The sequence below is a fragment of the Sus scrofa genome, chromosome 4, assembly GCF_054392235.1.
Source record: "Sus scrofa isolate SSC_HxYL_T2T_F1_AM1 chromosome 4, Sscrofa_HxYL_maternal_Yorkshire_Landrace_v2.0, whole genome shotgun sequence".
Lineage (NCBI taxonomy): Eukaryota > Metazoa > Chordata > Mammalia > Artiodactyla > Suidae > Sus > Sus scrofa.
Genome location: NC_139386.1, coordinates 78,696,264 through 78,712,428, shown reverse-complemented (window position 1 = coordinate 78,712,428; position 16,165 = coordinate 78,696,264). Strand labels below are relative to the sequence as shown.

The following is a 16,165-nucleotide window of genomic DNA, read 5'->3' as shown; positions in this document are numbered from 1 at the left end:
CATGCACCTGGTCACCAGAGGGCTCTGATACAGATAGACAAGGAGATTACCGTTGCTTTCATGTCTGCTAACGCAACATCTATTCTGCAGCCCACGGATCAAGAAGTAATTTTGACTGTAAAGTCTTATTAATTAAGAAATATGTATTTTGGGAGTTCCTGTCATGGCTCAGTGGTAACAAAACTTCGATTCATGAGGACACAGATTTGATCCCTGGCTTCATTCAGTGGGTTAAGGGTCCAGCATTGCCATGAGCTGAGGTGTAGTTTGCAGAGGCAGCTCAGATATGGTATGGCTGTGGCTGTGGTGTAGTCCAGCAGCTGTAGCTGTGATTTGACCCCTACTCTGAGAACCTCGACATGCTGTAGACATGTCCAAAAAAAAAAAAAAAAAGAAGAATATTTATTTCATAAAACTATAGCTGCCATAGATAGTGATGCCTCTGCTGGATCTGGGCAAAGTAATTTGAAAATGCTCTGAAAAAGGATTCTTTATTCTCTATGCCATTAAGAACATTCATAATACATGGGAAGAGGTCAAAAATATCAATATTAACAGAAGTTTGGAAAAAGTTGATTCCAAACACTGATAGATGACTTTGAGGGCTCCGAGTCTTCAGTGGAGGAAGGAACTGCAGATGTGGAAACAGCAAGAGAGCTGGAATTAGAGATGGATGGGTTCAATCCTTAGTGTCACTCAGTGGGTTAAGGTTGAGTTGCAGTGTAGTTTGCGGACATGGCTCAGATCTGGCGTTGCTGTGGCTGTGGTGTAGGCTAGTGGCTACAGCTGTGATTCGACTGCTAGTCTGGGAACCTCCATATGCTGCAGGTACAGCCCTAAAAAGACGAAAAGAAGAGAAAAGAAACAGAGCTTGAGGATGTGACCAAATTGCTGTCATCTCATGATAAAACTTGAACGCATGATGAGTTCTTACGGATGAGCAAAGAACGTGGTATCTTGGGATGGAATCTACTCCTGGCAAAGATTCTGGGAAGACTGAAGTGACAACAAAGAATTTAGAACATATAAATGTGGTTGACAGAGCAGCAGCAGAGTATGAGAGGATTGACTGTAATTTTGAAAGAAGATCAAACCAGATGGTGATGATTAGCACTTTTTAGCAATAAAATATTTTAAAATTAAGGTATGTATATTTTTAAATATAGCGCTATTGTACACTTAATAGACTGAAATTCATGTAAAAAATAACTTTTGTATGCACTAGGAAACAAACAAAAAAAAATTAATGTGACTTGCTTTATTGGGGTTGTCTGGAATCAAACCTGTAATTTCTCCGAGTTATGCCTGTATAAAATATATTAGGAATCTGAGAGAGAATGGATGTGTGTGTATATACGCCTGGGCCACTCTGTTGTACAGCAGGAATGATCACAACCTTGTCAATTAACTATTCTTCAGTAAAACTTAAAAAATATTAGGAAGCTATGTTAGAAATTATTTTAGAACAGTTTTCTATAAAACAGAATTTGGTTAATCTTGAGCCTCATCTGAATGAGCTTAATTTTCTCAATGTGAAAAATAACTTCTGTAGGCGATAATTCCATGGCAATATTTAATAGCAAGTTAAAAAATCTTTAATGAACTTTATGAAGTGTGGAGATTTTTGAGTCAATAATTATTTTGCTTTTTCTAAGAGATGAATCATGAACAAAACTGTTGCCACTTATCGGCAGGTGACTATTTAAACATTCTGAATATTGGCGTTCCCGTCATGGTGCAGTGGTTAACAAATCCGACGAGGAACCACGAGGTTGCGGGTTTTGGTCCCTGGCCTTGCTCAGTGGGTTAAGGATCCTGTGTTGCCGTGAGCTGTGGTGTGGGTGGCAGACGCGGCTCAGATCCCACGTTGTTGTGGCTGTGGTGTAGGCCGGTGGCTATAGCTCTGATTAGACCCCTAGCCTGGGAACCTCCATATGCCGTGGGAGCGGCCCTAGAAAAGGCAAGAAAAGACACACACACAAAAAAATCTGAATATTTAACATTTAAAACATAATAAATTTACACTTTTATTTCTGAAAGGTGAATCATTTCGACATTATCAAATGTTACAATATATTCTTAGTATTTGTAGTACAAGGAAAAGGTTAAATATAATTCACGCATACAAACAGAAATATCAATAAAAATATGATAGCTAATATCTTCAGTACTTAAAATATTTTACCAAAGCACTGTTGTACACAGTAGTTAAACACAACCATGTGGCTTACGTTATTTTTCCTTCAACTACAAGTCATTTAAAGATAAAAAGTATTTAAATAAAACACAGTGCAAGCCACACTTAATGAATTCTTTGCATGTTTCATACCCGAACACTTTAGGCATATTCACTCAATTTTAATTTTAGAATATATTACATGAGAGCTACATTCTTTTCATAGAGGCATGTTTAGTAATGTCAGAAAAAAAAAAACCTGCCTTTTCTGAAAAAAGTCTTCCAATTAATATGAAATCTAATGAAAAGAAAGTATGGACAGGATTGCCGAAAGCTGACATGGACATTAGGGTTTCCAGTAACAGTGAGTTAAAACCTAAGGGGAAAATATCAAAACCATCTTTAATATTTTCAGGATATCAAGATAGTTGTTTTAAAATCATGAATTCTGGGTAGAGGGAAACCTGAAAAACATTTCCTTTTTATTACAAGGCGTGATGTGTCCTTCAAAATATCCTTTATCGTACACATTTACACCCGAAGCACCCCACATCTGGTCAAAAATCATGCAGTTTCACTAAAACGTGAATTTGTACCTTTTTCATAATAGTTGGATGGCTTTTATAAAAATAAAACTCTTTCCTTAGGAAAAAAAGAAAAAAGTTTGCCAATTGGAATATCTCCACCCTAAAAAAAAAGACTTTTTCCTCTGAAAATAATCTTCAGTCCCTGGTTCTATGAATATTCACTGACTTATTCAAATGGAAACAAATTATGGTGCTTCTAGACACTAGTTTTGTTTTTGTTTTTGTTTTTCCCTTGCAGAGTCTGAAATAGCATCTGGAAACCATCACTAGATTGGTTAGATGCACAAGCAAGCACTAGTGAACACAACTGGATCTGCTGCCACCTCCGTTCCACTACCATTCAAGCGTCTGTCCAAAGGGACTGGTAATCTGCAGTCTTGTAACGTCATCAGCTGTCCTCTTTTCCAACCATATGTTCACAGATGTTTGAGTTTATATCTAAACTCGATATCATTTGATGGTGGTAAAATGCCCAAGCCTGCACGGGACTGGTCCAAGGGGGGACATTTAACGTGGCTCTCCACCAGCTCCAGGTCAAAATAGGAAAGCATCAGAATCAAAAATTGCTTGATTTCCTGGACAGCAAATAATCTTCCAGGACAGATCGTAGCCCCTGACCCGAAGGGCATATAGTAATACTTTAACTTGAGTCCATGACTGTAGAAGGTGGTCTTTGTCTTTCCATTTTCATCAAGATAGCGATCATATTTAAAAGTCTGTGATAAAGAGACAAAACACATTCATAAGCTATTTTTTTAAAGGAATTTCTCTTTTTCTTAACTGGGAAGGAATTTTCTTTTTTAATCCAACCTATCAGCAATTTAACAAATGCCCCACCTTCCATCAGAGAGTAAGAAGAAACAAGAACTTAAGGACAACTGATGAGAATGTGAAAGCTGGAGTTGCCCTTGTGGCTCAGAGGGTTAAGAATCTGACCAGTATTCATGAGGATGCGGGTTCAATCCATGGTCTCGCTCAGGGGGTTAAGGGTCCAGTGTTGCCATGAGCTGTGGTGTAGGTCACAGACACAGCTTGGATCCAGTGTTGCTGGGGCTGTGGTATAGGCCGGCAGCTGCAGCTTGGATTCGACCCCTAGCCTGGAAACATCTATATGCCACAGGCGTGGCCCTAAAAAGACAAAAAAAGAGAGAAAGAGAATGTGAAAGCTTTATACCTCCACTCCTGCCTGGGTGACTAGTTCCTTCCCCCAAGAGGCAGAACTAGAAAGAAGGATTCAGATCAGAAACTAGAGGAGTCTGTATACCAGCCCCTAATTTCCTGGATTTGGAAAGAGGCACTTTTTAAGGAAGAAGAAAGGCAGCAGCTTTATTATCACAACAGCACATATAATCTAGTAGAGACTATGTGATGACAAAAATCAGGAATAAAAATTAAAAATTCAAGCATCATCTAAAGTTTCCAAAATATATGAATATCTGACATAATAAAGGAGAGAATCCCTGTAGGTTTGATGATGAAATCAACCCTGCCATCGTAACTTTCCTCTTTATTTCAACCTGGGTAGACATCACCTCGATGCTGAACTTTGAGGAAGAGTCACTTACCAAAGGGTCTGGGTAGATTTCTGGATCCAGGTGCATTAATTGTGGATAAAGCGCTATGATGTCATCTTTTCGGATGTTATAGGATCCGTCCTGGAGGTGCAAAGTGAAATCCTCTTTAGCAGTCCGGATGTTGAGGGAGGCGCTGGAAAGCCTCAGAGACTCCTTGATGATACTGTCTAAACGTTTTAAAGGGAAGCGGGAAGAAAGAAGGAAGGACAAAGTATTTAAAGGGCAAGTAATGCAGAGTCTGAAATCCTTCTAGCAGCCAACAACACAAAGCTGAGCAGACTCTGGGAAGCTGGCCAGGTAAAAACGTCTCCAGTTTTTCTGTGCTGTGATCGATGATTTGGTTGTATCCCAATGTATTTTTTATCTGATAATCTGAGTTAACAATCTTTTGACAAAGATGTAATCTTGTTGGTCATCAATAGAAACTAGACTTTCATAATTTTCAGGAAAGATCATCTTAGTTCTACACAACACTAGCCATCTGACATGATTGGAAAAATCATTAAATCACTTTTATGGGAATTATTCGAAGTTTATCACTGTTGAGATTCAATATCTGAAGACTTTTCTGTAAAAATATTTTTCCGGATGGTTAGTGCAGCTTCACCTGGGTGTTGACAAGAACTCGTTTTGATCATTCCACTCCTGGTGTTGTGTGATAATGCCCTGTGTTCTGGTAAGGACACAGAGGGCACAAAGGAACCGGCTGAGAATAGCTAAAATACATATAATGACGAGTTCCTGCCTGACCTTCCCATCTCTGTCCTTTTTATTGTCATGCTTTAAGCGCTATCACATGGTTGTACATAAAATCACAAATGAGAGCCAACACCCCAAACCCACCTAGTATAGGCATGCTGTCAAGTTCTATTTGATTCAAATAAATAGGCTTATCGTCCAAGCTAATTTTTTGGCCCGCCTTCTCCAGTGTTTTATTCACTTCTTCAGAAGCTGCTTTCATTGCTTCAGGGCTCCTATTAAAAGTTAAGAGAAAAAGAAAAGATACAGAGAAAGTGGGAAAGGGACATTCCCATTGATTTTTTACTTTATTTTATAGTTGTGTTTAAGTCCTTGGATATTAGCAAAAACTGTTGCCTTAAAAGCATCTTGCTACATAGAAGTAAGAGTTTGGCCAGACTTTTAAATGATTCTGATAAGGATTCAATGGTCAAATCAGTCAAATGCATGGAAATTGAGAAGGAAAATTCCACCTAAGATAACAGTCTTAGGAAGATCCTGCGTAGTGCAGTGGGTAAAGAATCCAGTGCTGCTGCAGTGCTGGTGCAGGTTGTGACTGCAGCGCAGGTTTGAGCCCTGGACCGGGAACTTCCACATGCCACAGGGCAGCCAAAAAACCAAATAAATAAATCAGAAAATTCCCATCATGGCTCAGTGAAAATAAACCCGACTAGTATCCGTGACGATGTCGGTTCTACCCCTGGCCCCACTCAGTGGTTTAAGGACCCAGAGTTGCCATGAGCTGCAATGCTGGTAACAGACAAGGCTTGGATCTGGTGTGGCTGTGGCTGTGGCTGTGGCCAGCAGCTGCAGCTCCAATTTGACCCCTAGCCTGGGAACTTCCATATGATGCACCTGGTGGCCCTTAAAAATAAATAAATAAATAAATAAATAAAATAATTCCAAAATGCTGGCTAAAGTGCCAAAGGAAATTTAAATGTACCCTTAAAATCCATGTGAGTCCATGTAGAACATCGTTTCCATTTAGAAGATACTTTATTTTTCTAACACTTTAGGGGAATGAATGCTGCTTCATTTTAGTGCACTGACATTTTCTGTACACTCGGTGCCGTGGCAACATATCCATAGAACAGGATCACAGAAACTGAGCCTCAGAAATGTCTGACTGATAAGTCTTTGTGTGATTATCGTAAAATAGCTACTCATTCCCTATATGATATAAAATTCAGGGTGTAACCTTACTGTGAAAACTGGAATTTATTCCAGATGGTGCTTTCTCTTGTAAAAACTGTGGAAGACATTTAACCTTGGACACAGATTAGCACTTTTTTTAATATCTAAAATTGCTTAAAGATATTTTTTATATTAAAGACATAAAATTATCAGCCCTCAATGAACCTTTGGCATTCCCAATCGTACGAAGTAGTAATTCTGTGTCTTCGTGACACTAAACTTCCAATTTAACTGGAAGAAGTCAATAAACCATTTGAATGTCAAATTCCTAAAAGAAATCACGTTGTGCAAAATGTAGGTTGCATGTAGGTTTTTTGTTATATACAGTTTTAAAAGGCAAACTCTAGCTAAACCCCATCAATAACAATATATAATGTTTGATCTATAGCCACCAGAGTTGGCTGTAGTAAGGTAGTGAGTGATGACTAGTTGAATGAAAGAAAAAAGCAGTTAACACAAATTAGGAAGGTATGGGCACTGCGTCTTTCACTGACGATGCCGTGGCAATCATGAGAGTCTTTTTATGTTCTGAAGACCAAATTCATGGACTTAAGGAGGCATCATGAAAAGCGGCCTGGAGTTAGAGCAAGGGCTCTGGGAGCAGACAGCCCGCATTGACCCTGTACCAGCGGGTTCCCTTCCCTGGAATCTCACCTGGGAGCTGAGATTTTATAGAGTCTCTGTTTTGTGAGATGCCTGTACCAGTCACAGCTGTTTTCAGAGGATGAGCTGATACTGTTAAACATTTACAAGGGTGAATGGCACATTCTTATTTTGTTTTATTTTAATTAATTTATTTATTTATTTATTGCTTTTTAGGGCCGCACCTGTGGCATATGGAGATTCCCAGGCTGGGGTCAAATTGGAGCTGCCGCTGCTGGCCTATACCACAGCCACAGCAACATCAGATCCGAACTGTGTCTGTGACCTACACCACCGCTCACAGCAATGCTGGATCTTTAACCCACTGAGTGAGGCCAGGGATTGAACTACATCCTCATGGATGCTGGTTGGGTTCATTAACCGCTGAGCCACGATGGGAACTCCTTTTTTTTTTTTTTTAGTTAGAATGGTTGAATTTCTGCATTCTACTAAAATAAATAAATGACTTCAGCTACTAGTCATTACCTAATCGTTTGGAATAAGCACCAGAAAGTCGCCGGAATGGTGTTGGCTTGCGATGCCCAGAGGACAGCGAGGAGCGACTTGGCTTTCTCTGCGTCATCTAAGGTGGAGAGGGTATCATTCAGAAACCTGACCAGTTCCGAGATGTGGTCTCTCTTTCTGAGCTTCTGGAGCCGCAGGCCCTCAGCCAGTTTCTCCCGGGCATAGTGGCCCGTCTTGAACACATGAATCGGGAAGCCTGCTACCAGGGCTGGAAAGATCTTGTCAAACTGCTTGAAGTTGTCAAGGTTGTTTAGGATGAGTGCTTTCTGTGCATCGTGCCCTATAGGGTCTTTGCCAAAGAGCGTGACGTAGCCAGCCTCAAACATCACTCGGTAGCAGAAGGAATACATGCCCTCTGTCACCCAGGCGGGCTTCTCCGGTTGGGGGGCCACCTGGGGTCTCAGGACAAGTTGGAGGTTTTCCATCATGGCTGCGGCAAGCAAATTCAAGGCGTCACCCTGCAGGGTCTTGATGATAGTTTTATTTATGTTATCGGTGGTATTTCCATCACTGGGGTCAATGCTTCTGTGCCCAAATGCCTAATGGTAAATGAAATATGTGAAAAATGAAATTACACCTGACCTAGGATTTGCAAATGGCTGAAACACAAATTAGATGCTTTCATGATTCTCTCCTTGTTAAAGAAAGGGAAACTGGACTTCTTACATACAATTTCAAAGCAAATTTACAAATGTACAGATAAATGGCCAAATCATGCCTTTCCTTCAAGGCCAAGTTTAAATCCCGGATTATCAGTAAAACTTTCCTCACAACCACTCCGGTCTTCTATTTCATATTTTCCTTATGCTTCTGCGTTAATTTGCACATTAATTTGACACTAATCAAGAATGGTTTTTAATCATTTGTTCTCTTTTGTATTCTTTCTAGACTAGAACCAGACTTTAAGTTACTTAGTAGCAGAGACCATGTCTAATATTTCTTTGCAGAGGCTCAGCTAATACTGATTAAGATTTTCTCTATAAAAGAGCCTCTTAGATTGCATTAAGTGGTCCCAAAATATCTGGTCAATTCCTTAACAAAATTAAACAATTGGGAGTTCCCATCATGGCACAGCGGAAACGAATCCAACTAGGAACCATGAGGTTGCGGGTTTGATCTCTGGCCTTGCTCAGAGTGTTAAGGATCAGGTGTTGCATGAGCTGTGGTGTAGGTCGCAGACATGGCTCGGATCCAAGTTGCTGTGGCTGTGGTGTAGGCCAGCAGTTGTAGCTCCTATTGGACCCCTAGCCTGAGAACCTCCATATGCCATGGGTGTGGCCATAAAAAGCCAAAAAAAAAAAAAAGTAATCAATTGTTTGGCACACAGGTTGTGTCTGCAGATGCTGCATGCGCTCTGGGTCTTGCGTAGAAATCATTTACATGAGTGAGGTTTGTACATGTCTCATTCATATAGCGCCCTCTGGCTCAGTGAAACATTTAACTTTTATTTCATAAGCTGATTAAGAAATGCAAATCTATACCTATTTTGCTTTTTAAAATAATTAGTACCAAGAGATTAAGTCTAATTTGATTCATTATGTTTCAAAGAGGAAGTTCCCGTCGTGGCTCAGTAGTTAACAAATCCGACTAGGAACCCTGAGGTTGGGTGTTTGATCCCTGGCCTTGCACAGTGGGTTAAGGATTCGGCACTGCCGTGAGCTGTGCTGTAGGTCGCAGACGCAGCTCGGATCCCGCGTTGCTGTGGCTCTGGCATAGGCTGGTGGCTACAGCTCCGATTAGACCCCTAGCCTGGGAACCTCCATATGATGCAGGTGCGGCCCTAAAAAGACAAAAAGACATTGTTTTTCCAAGAATCTCCATGTAAGGATCACCCTCGTCAACATCTTTATCTGTAAATCCGAGTAAATCAAAATGATGAAATAGATGGATGCATGAAAAGTAGATAATAAACAAACCAATCACTGTATAAATGCAAACCCAGTTACCTTTGCAGAAGCAGTGAAGTGAAATTTTTTCCAGTCAAGGTATTTTCCATGACACAACACTTTATGGTAGGACAAGGGATTTGTGATGAAGTGGACATAGTTTCCCATGAGTTGGCAGGTAAAAATGTGACCATGTTTCCTTTGGTTTGCTCGGAGGAACTCAAGAGGATTGGCACCAAATTGCAGTGCACAACCCAGATAGGGAATTATCCCACTCTCCAGAGGTGGTTCGCCCGTTTGCCTGTAAGACACAAATAGATGACAGATGTGGGAAATTACACATCGTTCTTCATTTCTATCTATTTACATTCATTTTTTACCACTGACTTCAAAATGCTAGTGTATTGATACTTTTCTTGTTGGTGGGGTCCTTCACTAAAATGAGTTAGATTAACCTAGTAACAGGATATGCTAGTGACAGTGATAGTTAAATCCATCCATCCATCCATGTGTATACATTCGACAAACAGCGAATGTCTAATATGCGCTATGCACTGTTCCCGGTGATGAGGAGGATAGGATCAACAAGACCAATAAGCTTTCTGCTCTTGATAGAGAGATGAAACTACTTTCTAGTGTTGATTTTTTCTCTAGGCATCATTTCCCCAAGTATCTCAAAATGTTTCATGTGTTTTCTCTAAAGATAGAGAATACTGCATAACAGGAGGAATTGCAGAATTGAAGTCTTCAAAATCTTCATAGTTTAAATATATTATTCTTCTGTAATGATAGTTGAAGAGGGAAATATTTGATAAATTAACATATTATAAAATGAAATTGTCAGATAAGTATTGCCATGATCATTGATGATAATTCAATGCTCTTTCCTTCTATTTTAAATGTTTTTATTTAAGAATATAAATGTTTATTTTCCAACATAAGCCACTATCCCTCTGGGTAGAATGACATAGCGTAAAAGACTTAATTTTCTTTTCATAGTTTGCAGGTAAGTAGTTTAATTAAAATAGAAACTATCAGGCCTGAATTAAAATATCTTAATGGACAAAGAAACCTATAAAAGGTAGACAACATATAACAATCTACAGAACTAAAGATACACCTGCCTTGGGTAATTCTGTTTTTGGAAGTTGATATTGCAGAGAATATTTACATAACCCCCCTCCTCCACACACACACACACACGGTCTCTGAGCCAATCAGAAGTTAAAAAAACTATGGCTCTATCTCTGACTCTATTTGTATTTCTTGAACCAATTATAAATGATACATACAAATAAAAGTGATGTCTCATACATTTAGCAGTTTCCCAATTTGCCATGGTTGATTATCATTAATAAAAAAAGAGTAATATAATGATGGATGCAGGCTCTGTGCTCTGGTCCAGCCCAGGCTGAATCTACACAACACATAAGAATTGACTGAAAAGAGAACACTTAGTTAATCAAAGCATCTATTTAATCCCTAAGATGGGAACTGCAGATCCAATTTACCACTTGTATCCTGACTTATCCAGACTTTCTCTTTATACGGACATATAAGCACACATAGAGCTTATAAAATTTCTGCCAGTGATGTTTAACAGGTTTGTCCATTTTTACATCACCATTGGTATATGTCAATACTAAAAAGGAAACTGTCATTATTCAAAATTTTAAAGTATCTTTTTATACCTCACAAAAGATTGTGAGATATAAAAAGATACTTTAAAATTTTTAAATCAAAATGTTTTCATTTAAAAACTTAAGGAAGAAAGTGTTAGCACAGGTAAGTACAGAAAACCAACTTTATGGTATAACAGTGAAGGTAAAAGGGCATTAAATGAAGGAAGAAAAATGCAATTTACAGGTAAAATTTCCCTTACCTTCTCCTCATTCCAAGAAGAAGCCATAAACAACAGCACACTGCTGTCACAATCCCCCCAAGCAAAGATATGCTCATCATTTTGTGAATCACCTGCAAACTTCCGAGGAGGAGCGTCTGTAGCGAGAAAGGTAAGGACGTCACAACAGAGGCTCCAGCAAGACATTATATATAAGGTAAAATGGTACACTTGAGTGACCAAAGCAAACAATTAACCACCCTATTAGGAATAAAAGAAAAAAAAAAAGAACTGGCCTTGAACTAAGTCCACAGGTATCAGAAGCGGATCCAAAACAATCAGAGACCTGCAATACTTGATAAGTTGAAGGTCTCTCAAACCTATGTTGACTTAATGTTCAAACCTGGGAATGACAGCTAATATTACAAATTTAGTATGCTTATAAAAAGAACAAATAAATCTGTACAGGATCAACATCTCACATAGAGATGTCAGCCATAATAAGGAAAAATCAGTGTAATTATTAAGCTAATGATTTAGTCTTTTTACCTTTGAGAAGAAATCAGTTGAAATGATTTATCAGAGAGATAGTGGCCAAGTTCAAAGGAAAGTGAACTGAGTGAAATGTTTCTGTGCTTCATGTTTCAATACTTTTACAAAATCATAGCCATGTTACTATATATGGTAACATGTTACTTACCTAATGTCCTGAAAAATGCATCTTCTAGATGCATCCAAACATCCACATAATTGCATCTTCCAGTTAAAAACAGTTTATCTTAAAGCCTTCGGACTTCATCAGCCATTTTGTTCTAATTGGAAATATGTTCTGTAATTTTTCTGATTGCTAAAGGAATACAATTTCATTTCAAACAATTGAAGACTAACTGAAACATATCTTGGTCGAAAGGGAAAGTCAATTCATAGTTTACCTCCTCTATTACTGCTCACTCAGAGGTAACAGCCGCTGTTTGATATTTTTCCTTCCACACTTTAGTTCTATGCACACTTGAACAGTAATTGAGCACCTATTCTGTGCCAAGAAGTCTTCAAAGGCATTCTGGCTACAGGATTATTAAGACCAACAGATTCCTACTCTAATGAAGGGAGTTCCCGTTGTGGTGCAGTGGAACTGAATCCAATTGGTACCCATGAGGACTCGGATTCAAACCCTGGCCTCGCTCTGAGGGTCGGGGATCTGGCGTTGCCTGAGCTGAGGTGTAGGTCACAGACGTGGCTCAAATCCTGCGTTGCTGTGTCTGTGTCATAGGCTGGCAGCTGTAGTTCCAACTCGACCCCTAGCCTGGGAAATTCCATGTGCCATGAATGCCGCCCTAAAAAGCAAAAAAACAATACAAAATAGACAAACAAAAAACCCAGAAAAAAACCACACCAATCCCCCCACTCTAATGAATAAACTATTTCAGTAGAGAGACAGATAATAAGATATGACATGAATAAAATAAAACAAGCTCTACAGAGCTACTGGGAGATGAGAGTGATGGGAGATAGATAGGTCTCTCAGAGGAGGTAGCCTCTAAGATCTGAATGACAAGAAGGGATTAGCCAAGTGAAAAACAGAAGGAAGAGAACTCCAGGCAGAGAGCAGCAGGTGCCAAAGTCCTGAGTTAGGGAACCTGGGGTATCTCTCTGTATTAAGAAGCAGAAAGAAGTAGGATAGATGGGAGGAGATGAATAAGAGGAACCTGGGTGAAGACACAAGCCCAAAAGATAGGCAAGAGCTAGTTGCCATAGGGATGCTTTAGAGCGGGGAGAGAGATTTTTGAGGGCAACAGATCAAAACGCTCGCCTCAGCTATGCAGATCGCTGTGTTGTCAGGTGGACAACTGAACTTGAGTCTGAAACTAGGGAGGAAAGTCAGGGGTGGAAATAGGAATCTCAAGTCACTGGCATTTGATGGCATTTAAAGCCCAAAGACCTTATCAGATCACTGAGGGACGCAATAAAGCCAGAAGAGAGTCAAGCCCAATGTCAGCCCAGAGAGCTGCTCTCTCCTTGAGGTCAGTCAGAGAGCAGGAAAAGAGGAGATGGGTCCAGACAAGCCAGGAGGAAAACGCACAGGAAGCAAAGGGAGGGGTGCTGGAAGCAAAATGAGAGATTATCCACATCGCAAGTGCTACACTGAGGTCAAGGAAGACGACAACGAAACTGGCCATCGCTCTTGACAGCATGGAGAGAGCCTGTGAGCCACATAAACACACACGCCATGATGGGGTTCTAGGAAAGACTTCGGGTTTTTTATAGCACTAAAAAATGAATACAGGAGTTTCTGTCGTGGCTCAGTGGTTAACGAATCCGACTAGGAACGATGAGGTTGGGGGTTCGATCCCTGGCCTCACTCAGTAGGACAAGGATCCAGCATTGCTGTGAATTGTGGTGTAGGTTTCAGATGCAGTTCAGACCCCGAGTTGCTATGGCTCTGGTGTAGGCCAATTAGACCCCTAGCCTGGGAACCTCCACATGCCACGGGTGTGACCCTAGAAAAGACAGAAAAAAAAAATGAATACAGTATTACGGGTATTTCCCACAATATGTAGGTATTATATATGTGTCTGTATAGACCTCTTCATTTCTTACGTGTGCATAGTCTTGCATTGACTGAATGTACTATGATTTAATAACTGGTCTCCCGCCGGGGGATGTGGGGGGGCAATCTGGTTTGTTTCCAGTTTTTGGCTACAGAATCCATAGATTTATTTCATGATTCTTGCCTCCTTAAACAGAGACCGTATATATTTTTTCACAGGCTATTTGTCATCATAATTATGAATATCAAGCATTGTGTGGCAGTACCTAGATTTCTCCATCTATTTAGATTTTTGCAAGGCATTGTGTATGTTAAGCATATTTAGACTGATATGCCTTATTGAATTACTATGTCTGTTTTCTACATGACTCCGTTAAAAGCAGAACCTTTAGTGGCTGTCACAACAGGGTATCATAGTCAGAGAACACAGCCATCTGACAGCCAAACATTTTAACGCTTTGGAGTCAACTCTCAAGCAAACAAATAGAAATGAACATGTGGGGGGAAAGGGGGTACCTGGGACCCCTTGGAATTATCTGCAACTTCCTGTGACTCTATAATTTTGGCAAAATTAAAAGATTTTCTAGGCAGTTCCCGACGTGGCTCAGTGGTTAATGAATCTGACTAGGAACCATGAGGTTGCAGGTTCGATCCCTGGCCTCGCTCAGTGGGTCAAGGATCCAGTGTTGCTGTGAGCTGTGGTGTAGGTCGCAGACTCGGCTTGGATCCTGAGCTGCTGTGGCTGTGGTGTAAGCCAGCGGCTACATCTCCGATTCCACCCCTAGCCTGGGAACCTCCATATGATGCAGGTGCAGCCCTAGAAAAGACAAAAAGACCAAAAAAAAAAAAAAAAAAAAAAAGATTTTCCAAATGGTAAAAGAGAAGTCCATTGATGACTCCAGGAAAACTTCTTAAGTCTTGCCTTCCTCACGCCTCTCTCAGAACTGCAGGAGCTCCCTCGGGTGCAGCCTGATTCTCCTAACCCAGGCTGGTCTTCCCGCTTTGGCCACACCGTCCCTCTTCCACACAACGAAAGCCCAGGAAGCACACACACCCAGTTCTCCTTGGTGGGCTGAGAAAAAGCTGAGGCGGGAATATCAACTCATATTTTTCTTGTTTACATACAGTTTCTGTCTTTCCTCTGCATGTGTCACTTCTTATTACTGTCACACGTCCACACATGGCATCTATCACACCCCTAACGTGCTGCCTCTCTGGTGAGGGGGAATTCAGATGCTTCTTAACAGCTCTCAAAACTATTAACAGGCTGCAAAGAAATACCCACCAGGGTTCCTGGTGAGTCAAACACATAGAGTTTCGGGTGTGGATTCTGTGACAAAGTGATCCCAGTGACCGGAAATAAATAAATGCAAGCTGAGTGGGAACGTTGTTTGCTTGCTTTTTTCTTCTCTGCTACATTTGACATTGTGAAGTTTTATTCCCCCCCCATACACACACACACACACACACACACACACACGCTAGGCACCTACTACATGTGCCGGGGCGGTGGTCTACACTGGGAACACAGTGGTGCACGAGGAAGCCAGGAGGCCTAGCCTGTGGGGTTCCCACAGCAGCAGGCAGAAGGGTAAGTGACCCCCTCAGGCAGAAAGGAGTGTGTTTTAGTTGCCAGAGGCCTGGAATGGACCGGGCTTAGTATCGAAAGCCTTCACGCCTGCCAGAGTCTGTCCATCCCCCTGGGTGTGAGGCACCGTGAAGGGCACACGGTGCCAGTAGAGAGAGAGCTCCTCCTGGGCCTCAGAGAGCAGAGGGGCCGTGTCCCACACCCCAGCTCCGCCCAACAGATCCAGGCAAAACCTGGGAACTAGAGGGACCGAAAGCAGAGGGAACGGCTCAGCCTATTCGCTTATGTAACCCGATGGCACAGATGAGGTTTCTATTAAGAAATGCAGTAAACAAAGCTCACGGGGATTCACCCATCAGCGGGTCCTCTAAGTAGAATGAGCTGTGAATGTGGTTGGGGATTCACCCATCAGCGGGTCCTCTAAGTAGAATGAGCTGTGAATGTGGTCAAGCGACTGAGTCACACCAGCTGTTTTCTTGAATTCACAAGTCAAATCAATTCCGTTAATGCAAAACCTTGCCCATTCTTGGAGCCTCACTGGGGCGGGGGATGGGCCCCTGGGTCAGAGGCAGAACAATGCGGAAAGGGCTGGGAGGGGTCGTGTTGGGATTAACGGGGGGTGGGGGGGTCCCTTTTCATAAGCAGCTCTTAGGCAAAGTGTCTTCCCATTTGAGTCACGTCTTCATCTTTTATTTTAGAAAAAAAAAACCAGTGTTGTTACAGTATATACAGAATATCTTATCCTCAAATACTGTTTTGAGCCCCAGTGCAGCCCCTGCTGTGCTGTGTCACAGGAGAACACCTGTCCCCCTAGGTAACGGGGGGCCTCGGACTGGACTTGAAAGCTAAGTGGCAGCTTTGCTTTAA

The 16,165-nt window shown here is 41.2% G+C and overlaps 1 protein-coding gene across 6 annotated transcripts in view; it reads right to left on the bottom strand.

The window, feature by feature from the left end:
- Positions 1–2,000: 2,000 nt before the first annotated feature.
- Positions 2,001–16,165, bottom strand: part of CYP7A1 (cytochrome P450 family 7 subfamily A member 1) — a 29,521-nt gene continuing 15,356 nt past the window's right edge. For 2 of the 6 annotated variants that reach the window (XM_005663076.4, XM_021088746.2), the window contains 6 exons: positions 11,205–11,320; positions 9,383–9,623; positions 7,398–7,975; positions 5,181–5,311; positions 4,329–4,504; positions 2,003–3,479 (listed from right to left, as the gene is read on the bottom strand). In XM_005663076.4, the coding sequence (XP_005663133.1) occupies positions 3,180–3,479; positions 4,329–4,504; positions 5,181–5,311; positions 7,398–7,975; positions 9,383–9,623; positions 11,205–11,284 (1,506 nt within the window). In that variant the 5' untranslated portion in view covers positions 11,285–11,320 and the 3' untranslated portion in view covers positions 2,003–3,179. Of the gene's footprint in view, positions 3,480–4,328; positions 4,505–5,180; positions 5,312–7,397; positions 7,976–9,382; positions 9,624–11,204; positions 11,321–11,458; positions 11,566–11,862; positions 12,010–16,165 lie in introns of those variants that run through there. The other 4 variants (XM_085020930.1, NM_001005352.4, XM_085020929.1 and 1 more) reach the window with 4 other exon arrangements.